The 13,114-nt window shown below is 49.6% G+C and overlaps 1 protein-coding gene and 1 long non-coding RNA gene across 2 annotated transcripts; one reads left to right on the top strand and one right to left on the bottom strand.

Moving 5' to 3' along the window:
- Positions 1 to 6,420: 6,420 nt before the first annotated feature.
- On the top strand, positions 6,421 to 8,809 carry LOC119340606. The gene is made up of 2 exons (XM_037612531.1): positions 6,421 to 7,866; positions 7,951 to 8,809. Exon 1 carries the CDS (start codon positions 6,639 to 6,641, stop codon positions 7,659 to 7,661), a length of 1,023 nt encoding a protein of 340 aa, XP_037468428.1. The 5' UTR covers positions 6,421 to 6,638; the 3' UTR covers positions 7,662 to 7,866; positions 7,951 to 8,809.
- Positions 8,810 to 9,046: 237 nt separating this feature from the next.
- On the bottom strand, positions 9,047 to 9,668 carry LOC119340608. The gene is made up of 2 exons (XR_005164615.1): positions 9,571 to 9,668; positions 9,047 to 9,459 (listed from the first exon to the last, which is right to left on the bottom strand). It is a non-coding gene; the product is annotated as an uncharacterized LOC119340608 (long non-coding RNA).
- Between the last annotated feature and the right edge of the window lie 3,446 nt (positions 9,669 to 13,114).

Below are 13,114 nucleotides of genomic sequence, written 5' to 3'. Positions count from 1 at the left end.
AGTCCTCAAGACTCAGGTTGGGTGCGGCCGACCAACCTGAGGATCAAAATCTCCTCGGAGACTGTATTACACTTAAAATTTTCTGCATTGGACAGGCAATGCAGTAGCCCCCGTGACACTGGTCGGGTGGCAACACCAGATCAGGGGATCGATGTGCCCCTTTAATATTTGTAAATAATGAGCCCGAAGCCCAGTAGCCCCCGAGCCTTAATGCGGGCACGGGAGGCCGAATTAAGGATCGATATCCATAGTAAAATCACAAATTATGTGTAATGACTCTATGTATCCAAGTACTTTACGTCATTAATGCTCGGATCCGCATTGTACAAAAACTTTGTTGACTGACCATCGGCTTCCACCTCCTCGTCCAATAGCCGAGGAGTGTTTTTCCTGCTTTATAAAGCCTTTATGAGGGCAAAGATTTAGAACAAACAAGGCAATCTAGCCATCCGGTTTTATAAACAAAGGTACACGGAGAGACATGTTATATTACTGTTTAACAGAAGAAATGTCTTCCAAAGAAAATAGTCCCGCTATCGGTTCCTTTCTTTGGGTTGTCATGTTAAGCATGATCATGAAACCTCAGCTCCAATGTAAGAGCAAAATATCGAGGATTTAGTGTGGGAGGCCAGTTAATAGCCCCCGGTAGTGTTCGGCGACAGTCGAGGTCAAGCCGTAAACACTTCGGCCATTATTATGAATGGCCCATCGTTTAATGCCGTCATCGGATCGCCGACCAGTTTACGCTTATTGTGATAGTCAGTTTTCGGCTTTCTCCACGGAGGTGCTTAACCATGTGAGCTGGAAGCACAATCGCAGTGGTTCTCCCTTTGCACACCTAGCCAAACAAAGCGGAACATAGGAGGCAAGTGCAGGAGCCGGGCAACCCAACTATTGACCAAAGACACAATTCGAAACCGATGCATATATAGCAATAGCCGAGAATGTTTTTGCCGAATCTCTAAAGGTGTCCGGCGTTGCACTGCGAGACTTGTGCTGAAAACACACAAATAGTTTAAAAGTGCCATGGGCTCGAAAAGCCAAAAAACTTATTCAAAAGGTTAGTGTCCGAACTAGATCAAGTGTTCGGTGCCAATCTGAAAATTGGACTTTAGAAAAAAAGGTGCTTCTGCCGCACTTTAACATGACACATCCTATCTCAAAACTTCAAGCGGGTCAGCCTACGACATGTAACCGCACACTTGTGTTGAAAAAAGGAGTGATAAATAATAATAAAAACTTTACAACGGCTAGGAAGAGAAACACTTAGTATGAAACGGCTCAAATAAACATAAGAGCCCCCAAGTGACTTGGGTAAAAGTTGACTATATAATGTAAGGTGACATGTAGAATGCCTTCTAGCCGGATTGTAGATCGTTTGTCGTAGCGGACCTTTTCGCTTCAACCTCTGGACCCAATAGTCCGGAGTGTGTCCGAATACCCTCACGGTTATAAAAACCGGGGCATGCGTGGAGACCAGGCGTAGGGGTCATTAGTGCTTTATCAGACAAGTGCCCAACTAGTTATGTTATATTACATGGTTAGTAAGAAACATCTTCCAGGGAGAATAGTTCCGTTAGGGGTTCCTTTCCCTGGGATGCATGCCCTAAAGTGCATGCCCGGACTGCGAAAAGAGCAGAAAAACATCTGGGGGCAGGTAAATAAATAGGTAAGAAATCATCTTTTAGTTCACCGACCGAGTATTCCCTTAAGAACGCTAGCTTTCGGCTTCACCCAGTCTGAGGTACACATCCGGCTGACCCGGCAGTAACAATCGCAGAGGTGCTCCCTTTACCACCTAGCCGAACAATCGGGAACGTAGGGGTAAGCACAGGAGCCAGGCAACCCAGCTTGGCCAAAACTTAAGTCATATCGATGCATATAATGGTGAATAAAAGGTACATGCGGAAGTGTGACACATGTGTTGGGCATAAAGCCCGAATTAATAAGCTTCTGTCAAAGAAGCCCCCAGGTATAATGAGCGCGGGTAGCACGTCAAGTGTGTGCGAACAAAGTTTCGACAAGGAATATTTTTACAAGCAACTTTTTTCCGAAAAAGTATAATGCTTGGTCGAACCGAACACAAGTTAGAAATTTAAAACTTCGAGCATGAAGACAACTTAGCTGGTTAATGTGTTCGGTATTGATGACGCGGTCCGAGCTTGATGCGGGACAAGGTTCCATCCCCGAGCCGGTCCCGAGGTGGCGGAGCAAAGAGCTCGGCACTCCGAAGTGGTGACATAGCATGGTCGATGCAGGACGGCAGGGTGATGCCGAAGTCCCCGGCATGGGGTCATGAAGTGTTGACGAAGCCCCCCGTCCAGCCGTGGTGACGTCGATGGATATAGTCCGGCTGGATCATTTTCCTATGCACAAAAAATAGTGCAAACCGGAGATAATAGTAATAATAGTAATAAAAAAATCGTTGCATAACAAATAATTTATGCAAAGTGAGTAATAAAAGAAATATGGCCTGGCGCCGAAGTCAATGTCGATGCAGGGCGGCGGCGTGATGCGGTAAAGGCATGGCAAGGCCTGAATTCACAGGTCGGTTTGAGTTCCGGATGCGGCGTTCGCCGGACTACGTACGGAACCTGACCGAACCACCATGCGACCGTCGTTAATGTGGCCACCATTTGATAGACCTGTGTACATATGACGGACAAACCAGAGTAATAATTCATTGGGAAAAATGAACCCTAACAAGCAAAACATATTAGGATTAATAGCACCTGGCTTATTTGTTGTAGCAATCCGAAGAAAGGTGATTTCCAAAATTGGGACTCGATCCGCACACCTATCGCCTGATGGGCGATAAAGCAACGGCATGGCGATGCTGGCAAAGGTTGGCTCGCCGAGGCAAAGCCCTCGGTCCAGCTAACGTGACGGAGCTGGTCGGCCAGCGACGCCGAAGTCTCCGGAGTAGGTTGATGAAGAGATGATGAAGCACCCGGTCCAGCGATGCAGGTCGTGATGTGGTCGATGCCGGCTTGATGAAGTGACCGTGTGGCGATGCAGGTGTGCCCGCTCCGTGTAATCCGTGGAGCGGCGATGTTGGTGACGATTTATCCTTCGCGATGCCGAACTATTATTCGGCTGGCCGAGATGATGATCCGAGGAAATTGAGCTCGGCTCAACAAAGCGACGACGTGTCTAACGCAGGTCGGCCGCCGTGGAGTGATGTTGTTGGGCTGGTTTGACACCGGCGCGACGGTGAAGTTCGTATTGCAAGAATACTTTTGATACTACTGGGATGTGTTTGAGAATAAAACACAACATCCCATATGAAAACTTCCTTCAAAAAGGATGTCCGAGATCCCGTTCATAAAGAAGATGAATTCGGGTCGGATTCGTTCTCACGCAGAAAATAGACCCAAAAAGTGACGCACTAATCGGAAGTTTCCCAGAGTTTGGACGGTCGGATCGAGCTGAATTTTTGGCAGGTGGTAGATATGGTAATTCCGCAGCAAATCAACGGTTGGATCTTCCAAAGGACATCCGAGCTAGATGCTGGATACCACGCCCTAAACTCGTCCGGATTCTCGTCCAGATTCAACAGGGCTCCGGTATATCGGAGATTGCCGGAGATTCCTTCATCGGAACTCGACGAAATTTTTGCAGGGTTGTTGTAGACTTAATTCCGCATAATTCCATCGAAGTAATCGTTTAGGCGATACTCGAGGAGGCGGTGGCGGCGGATACAAGTTTGTTGTCTAGAAAAACAGCACGGTCGCCTGAGGACAATGTTGACGTTGAGCCCCTGAGCTCCATGGATGACTCCTCCATGATCTTGATAGAGATCGGAGTTGATGTTGATGAAGGCCCTCATCCAAACATGACGATCGGAGATAGGTCGCAGTCCTCGGTTAAGCCAAGGTGACCAGTCGAGCTGGTGACGAAGAAGCCGACTTCGCAGTTGACCTGCAGTCGAGCCATTGATCCTTTCACCAATCACACAGCGGAACTCTCAATGAAAGCACCAATGTCGGTGTCAAAACCGGCGGATCTCGGGTAGGAAGTCCCAAGCAGTGCGTCTTAGGATCAATGGTAACAGGAGACGAGGGACACGATGTTTTACCCAGGTTCGGGCCCTCTTGATGGAGGTAAAACCCTACGTCCTGCTTGATTGATATTGATGATATGGGTAGTACAAGAGTTGATCTACCACGAGATCAGAGAGGCTAAACCCTAGAAGCTAGCCTATGGTATGGTTGTTGTTGTATATCTCTATCGACTAGCCTGGCCTCGGTTTATATAATGCACCAGAGGCCTAGGATAACAAGAGTCCTAGCCGGATACGCCGGTGGGGGAGGAGTCCTTGTCCTGATCGCCAAGTCTTGTGGAATCTTCCTTGTATGCGGCAACTGTCCGGACTGGCCCATGAGTATACGGCCATGAGGATCCTCGGCCCAATCCACCTGATCGGGAGACGACATGGTGAGTACCCCCCTAGTCCAGGACACCGTCAGTGAAGAACATTTATATCATTATGAGATCCTGGTAAACCAAAGAAAGAATGTTAAATCCAAAGGTCTTGTGAAGCAACGGCTTCAAGAATGACCGTGGGTACGCGTTTATGGCCAACAAAAAAACCTTTGTGTGCAGTAGGGCAATTTTTCCACTTTCAATGCATGAAGTCGATGCTTTCGACCATACCCGGAAACCCCCTTTGCTCTCCAATTGCAAGTAATCTAGCAGTATCTTCAGCATTTGGAGATCTCATGTACTGACCTCCCAAAGACCTCAATCACAACACGAACAAATCTTCTAAGATTTTCTAAAGCGGTGGACCGTGCTAGCCGACAATACTCATCAGTAAGATCAGCTGCTATCCCATAAGCTACGATTCGAAATACTGAGGTCAATTTTTGATAAGGATGTAAACCAGGAACACCAACACTATTTCTTCTCAGAGAAAAATAGCCATCACGTGCCTCTATAGCACTTGCTACGTGCAGAAAAAGAGGACGATGCATTCTATAACTGTGAATAAAAACTTAAATGAGACATGAAGAGCGACTACTATGGTGAAAAAGAAACATATGCACCAGTTTCATACCTATTGCAAAACATCCTTGCCTTGAAGGTGGGGTTCTCTGCAAAATAGTCCTTGTGGAGGTTCTGAAAGCGTTCCGCAAAATCGCGTTGAAGAGATTGACGTCCCGGTTGTGAACCTCCATGTCGTGGAGCATCCAGCCGGGCTTCTTCTTCCTCTGCTACAATTGCAGCCATCATGAGTTCCTCATCTTCGGAGGAGGAATCTTCGCAAAATTGCCGGGCCAAACTTTGACGGTGACTCGTTTCGTTGTGGAGAGATGGCGAAAGAGAAGCAGAAGAGGAGGCACCATCAGGATTGTGAGAGATATGAAGGTTGATCATGCATTTGTAGAGCCGAAACTAGTCGTTGGAAACCTAGCCGTTGGAAACCTAGCCGTTGGTAGTTATGAAATACTCTTAAAATATAGAATAAGGGAGATGTTTAGGGGAACTGCTGGAGTTGAGCAATTTTTAGGGAAGAATCTTTTTAGTGGAGTCCCCTGTTTTGAGATATAGAGGAGAAATTTCAAGGAAACTGCTGGACTTGCTCTAAGATAGTGTAGGTTGTATCAGTCAAGACAACAAATGACGTCCGACGAGTGATCCATCAAGTTGGCTAGCCATGGCCCGGACTTGAATTTTATTTTAGCATGTCCGGATTGTTGAACCATGTTTTTTTTTGCTTTGTTGCATTGTTGAGTTATTGAATTGTGATAAATTTTGTGTTGTAATAAATGCCATGAATTTGAGGGTTTAAATTTAAGGAGTGTGGCTGCCTCGGGGGCCGCCCGACTCTGTTTGTGGATGCGTCTGGGCATGCCCGCGGTTGGCGGACTTGCCAAGTGAGTTACTTTTCCATCCCCTCCTGTGCAAAGCTGGTCAAACGTTACGGGCCAACTAGGCCAGCCCACGAGCACGTCGGCACGGCCCGCCATGGGCCAGACACGGCAGGGGCTAAACAAGTTGTGCCCGACATGCGGCATGTCTGGGGCCGTGCCTGGTCCTGGAGGCTGGGCACGCGGACCGGGACAGCACGACCCATTTAAATTTTCTATTTTCTCCATTTGAGCTGATTTTCTATTTTTTTCTAAATTATATATATAGCCTATATAATCAGCCTAAAGGGCCTAAAATGGCCCAAACACAGCCCATAAGGCCAGACTGCTAAACAGACCAGTGTGCTAAACGGGCCAACGTGCCGGCCCGATTAACTAAGCGGCAGTGCCTGGGCCTGGAGGCGCAGCACGCGGGCCGGCACAGCACGCTGCTCCGACGTGTGGATTAAAGTAAAAAAGAAAAGCGTTTCTTCAGTGTTCCACGGCGGCGTGCCTCCATCCCCTCCGGCCTCTCACCCCGACACCGGCGGCAACGGCGGCCGTAAGTTTCTTCCTCACCTACCTCTTCCCTGCTCAATTTTCTGCTGATCCGCGACGTCGAAGGCTTCCTCCTCCCTCGGATTTCCCCTCAGTCCTCGGATTTCCGGTCCCTCATCGGATTCCCCTGCTGTTCAAGTTCCGGCCGGTGTCGGAGACGAAACGGCCTATATATAGATGGAGGAGAGGGCGGAGGAGATCTGAGCAAGCCGAGGTCGAGCGCGCGCGATGGGGAAAAAGCTACCCCCTTCTACTCCGACGACGGGAAGGCGGCGCATAGGCCCCTCCTTGGCCCCGCTCTCCGCCTGCAAGCGCCGGCGGACCACTGAGGCAAGCGGCTGGGCTTCCCTCCCCACCGATGTGGTTCACCTCGTCACCAGCCGCCTGCTGGCCGGCGACGTGCTGGACTACACAGTCTTCCGGGCCGTCTGCTTCGGCTGGCGCAGCTGCACGAGCGACGCGCGCGACCCCACCCTGCGCAAACCGGACCTCTTGCCGCGCGGCTGGGTCGCCCTCTGCGACGGCGACGGGGTACGCCCGGACGACGCCGGCGAGATCAGCTTCTTCCACACGCGGACGGCCAGGCGCCTCCGCGTCCGCCTGCCGGAGCTCCGGCGCCACAGGATCGTCGGTTTCACCCAGGGACTGATCATTCTTCTGAACAAACGCACCGCCGCCGTCCGGGTGCTGCATCCCTTCACACGGGTCGTGGTCGACCTCCCGTCCCTTGTCCCTGTGTTCCACGACGCGGTCAGGAACCGGAACTCTCTGCTTGACATGAATGCCGCGGTCTGCAGCGCGTCCGCGACCTCCATTGCCGTGGTGGCATGGTTCCCGTGGACACATGTGATGATCGGCGCCGAGGCTGGCCGCCCAACTTGGGAGGTCCTCCACCGAGGGCTTTTCCTTAGGAGCATCTTGCCCTTCCAAGGAAGGCTTTACGCGACAGTCGTCAAGGGTGGCTCAAGGAAGATCATGCAGCTGTATCCGAGATCACCACATCCTGTGCTTGCTCATGTTCCAAATAATTTTGGTGATCCGAGCCTATGCAACTACTTCCTCGTGGAGTCTGGTGGGCGAGTGCTGCTTGCCATCCACCATTTAACTGCACAACATTGTGGCGTGGAGCCCTTACAGCAAAATGCCTATAAGCTATTTGCGTTGGACATCGACCGCGGTGAGCTGATCCCAGTGAACTGCCTCGGTGGCCACGCGCTGTTCCTCAGCAGGGATCGGTCCCTCTCTGTTTAGCCAGGGACCTCCCTTCTGTGAACAGCAACTCCATTTACTTCTCTTTGTACCGTGACCCTGTTGTGGTGCACTCCGTAAGGACAGGTTTCTCTGAGCGGCTAGCACTGTCATGCCAAATACATGACGGGAAGGATAGGATCCGACCCTCCGTGCGCCCTTTCACCATTGCTGACCAACTTCTAACCTACTGCCATCCTCATGAGTGGTAAGTCTGTTTTTCTTAATTTCTCTTCTTTGCATGTATCATGTGCGATTCTACATTATGACTGTCTTCTCTTCCCCTTTGAAGGACAAAAGGACTCATGTTTCATGAGTACCACTCTATACCTGAATCTTTCGAGCAATTGAGGAAGAACATCAAGGCAAAAGATTCTAAACTACGGATTCCTCGTGTTGCAGTTTGTTGATCCGAAGGAGGAAACAGAGTCACAGCACCTCACATGAATAGTGCCAATAGACACTTGATGCATAATTCCCTTGCTCGCTCGGTTGGGATCTTTGTGTGGCTAGGTCAATTCCTTGGTGGGTCCCGGCGCATTGTGCATGATCTTTTGATTTTAGCCAGCAGTTTGTCTATGCTATGCATATATAGTGGTGGTTCTTGATATCTAGTTGTGCCTGCAAAAGCATTCAGGCCATGTTTGTCTCGCCAGCATGGGCTTGTCACGACGGCAGGAAGGCTCATCCCCATTAAGACAGTTAAATGTGCGAAGCTCATTCATCAGCTGCTGGTCACTGAGGCGCCGACATGGGTATTGGGAGCAGTGGAGAAGTGGGAGAGAGCCTTGTTTTGGGCAGGTACTGGTGAAATCAATGGCGGAAAATGCCTTGTGGCGTGGAGCAAAGTCGTTCAGCCAACCTGCGGTGGGGGACTAGGAATCGAAACCTAAAGCTCCAGGGGCTTGCGCTTCGTGTGAGCTTGGGAGTGGCTGCGTTGTACTGACCCTGGAAAACCATGGCAGGGATTGCAAATATTTGGAGATATTTCTGCAAGGCTCGTATTTCAGTCAGGTTTGCATTACAGTTGCGGGGTGGCAGGCACATCTTATTTTGGAGAGATTGCTCGATCAATGGTTATTCTGTTGCTGAGTTTTCGCCGCTAGTTCTGGAGTTCATTCGGCTGCCCTGGTCTGTTGCTGGAGTTCATTCGGCTAGCTCTGTGTACCGTTTGCTTACTATCTTCACCGGTGCTGACTGCACATGGAGATGCTGGGCACCCTTAACCTGCAAGATAATTGCCTGGCTAGCTTGTACCATATCGGCTTTGGACCTGATTGGGACAACTTGTGATTAGCCGAACCATACCTACCAATGTAGGAACAGTGGCCATGTTATCAGCATTTATGTGTGCTTATATGATTCAACCACCACATGGTGAGTGCAAATAAAAATGTAACTTGTCATCATTGATATACACAGATTTACTCTTGATCATTGGTCTCTCTTCCATTCACTTGGCCCGTGCAGCTGCGCCAGCCGGAGCAGACGGCCCGGAAGACGATGTAGTCCACCACGTCGCCGGTCAGCAGGCGGCTGGCGACAAGGTGGACTATATCGGTGGGGAGGGAAGCCCAGCCGCTAGCCTCAGGGGTCCGCCGGCGCTTGCAGGCGGAGAGCGGGGCCAAGGAGGGGCCTTTGCGCCGCCTTCCCGTCGCCGGAGTCCGCGTCGTGGCCGGAGCAGAAGGGGGTAGCTTTCTCCCCATCGTGCGCAACCTCGGCTTGCTCAGATCGATCTCCTCCGCCCTCTCCTCCATCTATATATAGGCCGTTTCGTCTCCGACACCGGCCGGAACTTGAACTGCAGGGGAATCCGAGGAGTGACGGGAAATCCGAGGGAGGAAGAAGCCTAAGACGTCGCGGATCCGGAAAATCGGGAAGAAATTAAGGTAGAGGTGAGGAAGAAACTTACGGCCGCCTGTGCCGCCGGGGTCGGGGGGAGAGGCCGGAGGGGATGGAGGCACGCCGCGCCGCCGTGGAACACTCAATGGGATAAGAAACGCCTTTTTTTTTTATTCCAAACGCCGGAGCATTTTTTTAGGCACTCCAAACGCCGGAGCACAGCTGGCGTGCCGTGCCGGCCCGCGTGCTGCGCCTCCAGGCCCAGGCACGGCCACTTAGTTAATCAGGCCGGCACGTTAGCCCGTTTAGCACTCTCTGTTTAGCAGTTCGTCCTTATGGGCTGTATTTGGGCCTAAAAATTATATAGGTTATATATATTTATATGATTCAGAAAAAAATGGGCCGTGCTGTGCCGGCCCGCGCGCCCAGCCTCCAGGCCCAGGAATGGCCCTAGATGTGCCGCGTGCTGGGCACAACCCGTTTAGCCAGCTTTGCGCCGAAGGGGATGCAGCTCACTTGGCAAATCCGCCCACTGCAGGCACGCCCGAACGCATCCACAGACACCGTCAGACGGCTCCTGAGGCAACCACACTCCTTAAATTTAAACCCTCAAATTCATGTCATTCATGCAATCATATAACACAAAAATCATCACAATGCAATAATTCAACAATGCAACAAAGCAAAACAGTTCAAAATCCAGACATGCTAAAATAAAATTCAAGTCCAGGCCATGGCTGGCCAACTTGATGGATCACTCGTAGGACGCATTTTGTTGTTGTCTCGACTGATACAACCTACACTATCTTAGAAGGCAAATTACATGCATAGTTTTATAAAATATCTCCAATAAAAGTTCCATTTTCTACAATATACTTGTATGAATATTGGTGTGGTGACATACCTTGCCGGTTAGCAACCACATCAGCATGGTCTCATATCTTCTCGTGCATTCCCGTACTACGGTGACCGCTAGTACCTGCACCTAGTGTGCTAGGGTTTCTCGTGCCTCCCGTCGATGCTGCCGTTGGTCTACCTCGTCTCTTGCAGTCTTAGGGACATGAAGGTGCGGTGGATCCTAACCCTTGCGGCGGGAGGGCTTCATTTTCTAATGTTTTTTCTTTTAGTTTTGTTAGGGTTTGTGTCCTGCTCAGAGATGTGAGGTGGCGGCTGCTCTCTGTAGATGGAATAAGGTTCTTCCCTCCTAGCCCCCGTTCCGATGATGTTTCTATCATCGCCCGACAACGTGTTGAGGTTTGTCTTCGACAAATCTCATGGGATTCGATCGGTGCTAGTCTTCAGTGGATCCACGTGGATTCAGTCTTCGTTTGTCTGTGTTCGTGTGTCCACAAGTTGGATCCTTCCGATCTACGTTTTCTTCATCGGTGCCGGTTGTTGTTCTGATGCGCTAGTCCTATTGGGGCTTAGCACAACAACTTCCTGACTGTCTACTACAACCAGGTTTGCCCGACTCTGATGAGGGAGGGGCGATGACAGCGGCATGCCTTTGGCTTGCCCCAGTCATAGCTACGTGGTTTATGGACCTGGCCTGGATGAATTTTCATACTTCTGGTGTTTTTTGTACTACCTTGATAGTTGACGGATAGATCGAAAGTTTTCCTCAGATTTTTTGTTGTTGTGATGAATAAAATAAAAATACGAGTGTTTTCACTAAATGGGCTCATATCGTTGTTTTGCACTAGCGCCCCGATATGTCAGCACCGGCCCGCGGGATACCTGCTGCACTAATGCACCCAACTTCCATTGCACCATTTAAAATGTCAGGATTGCCTAAAAAATAAAATGTTAGGAAAATCTGGAAAAAAATTAGTACATCGGCATTATCAATATATGTTGCCGCAAAAATTCAAATCAAAATTTAAGGCATTGGTTGAGATACAAAAAATGAGAAATTTGTAATCAATAGAGGTAATGGGCAAATTCTCAGCCAAACTTATATTATATGCTATTCACTGTCGGATTTGTCATTTTTATATCTAATTTACATTTTGAAATTTGTGATAGCATAGAAGTGTCAACGTGCTAGGTTTTTCTAATATTTTAGATAGTGCATCCCATACCGGCTACCAATTTTTTTGACACCTCGCTGGAGCTGCCACACCTATGCGAATGTACATGGTAGATTGTCAGTTTTTTTTTACTTTTCTCACTAGCGTACTGGGCCTGCTTGGTTGGTGACTAACTTTGTCATAGTTTATCACACAGTTTCCATCACATTTGCCTTACTTTATATGTTTAAAAAATTTAGCCACGCTTTGACTTTTCTTAGAAAATCTTGCCACACTTTTTATATGTGCAACATATGGAGATTATTTTTCACAAAAAGAGTTTTGCATTGTGCGTTGATAGAACCAAATACCAAACTAGTTTGACCAAACCTGCTTAACTTGAGTTGACAAAATGTGACAAAGTATGGCTAGGAACCAAACAACCCATGCAGTGTTACCACCTACCGTGGAAATTGCATGACTACTGAGCTCGTGTGACTCTGACAAACCAATTATTGTCACGTACTATTGCGCATGGCCTAACTGATGCGGAACCAATACTTTAGATTTCCCCGTCGATGATCAAACGATCAAATATATGTTTGCGTGTTTATTATTATATGATTGTTACGCCTTATGCTTCTACTCCGCGAACCCATAAATGGATAAGTTGTATAACACATCCTGCAGTACGGGCCGCAGTTCCTACAGGTTCAACCCATACCATCCTGTACGAAATTCCTGCATTTTTCATCTGAGATTCACGTTTTGAATTTCTGCGCGAGTGATCAGAGAATTATTGGAAGACCAGCTGAGCATTCTCCTTGGAGGTCCCATTTTGGTTGGCAGAGTTGGTAGCATGGCCTTTGCTCACTTGTGAGAAAAGGAGAGGTTCTTTAGAGAAGGCACCTAGTAAGATGCAGAGAAGTTTCATCCGCTGGGCAGGTAGGAGAAGACTTGCGAAACTTGTTCACTACTAGGGGCCAAACGGGCAGCTGGGGAAAGAAAAAGGCCATGACGCATCAAAGAGAGGTCGAGATAATCAGGTGGCCAATATTTTACAGGGTTAATTATCCGTTTGCGCTCAGTGGTATCCATATACTCAGTTTTATCCTTAGTTGTGAATCGTACTCAGTTTTACCCCTAGTATGTACGCATCTACTATGACGAGGCCAAACGGCCAGACTGAAGTCCATTCTGTATGTTGGCGTTAGTGGTAGTGGGTCCGAAGCTTACATGTGGGACCGCGTGGAAGTGGGTCGGGAGCTTACACGTGGGACCTCGCAACGACGACAAATCCTAGGGTCCGAACCGGGCACACCCGACGCCAATCTGTTCCGTCCGCCGCCCGGCCATCCTGCGGCGCCGCCGCGGCCGTCCTGCTCCACCGCTACCTGCTCCGCCGCCACCTTCCTGCGACGCCACGGGTGGGGCGCTCATTCCGCCACTGCACCAGCCACCTGCTCGACCCGCGGCGGGGCCTTCTTCCGTGCGCCAGGCCAGAGCGCTGATAGGTGGGGGGCTGGTGCGCAAAGAGGAAGTAGGAGGGTGAACCCCAGGGCGAAATGGCGAGCGGCAGCGACCCCGGAGTATTTGGCGAGGCAG

This window comes from Triticum dicoccoides, chromosome 7B (genome assembly GCF_002162155.2).
Source record: "Triticum dicoccoides isolate Atlit2015 ecotype Zavitan chromosome 7B, WEW_v2.0, whole genome shotgun sequence".
In the NCBI taxonomy this organism is placed as follows: Eukaryota; Viridiplantae; Streptophyta; class Magnoliopsida; order Poales; family Poaceae; genus Triticum; species Triticum dicoccoides.
This window is presented reverse-complemented; position numbering and strand designations above follow the sequence as displayed.

What these genes read in the sequence shown, in the direction of transcription:
- LOC119340606 (XM_037612531.1), top strand. Translation starts at nt 6,639, where the DNA reads ATGGGGAAAAAGCTACCCCCTTCTACTCCGACGACGGGAAGGCGGCGC.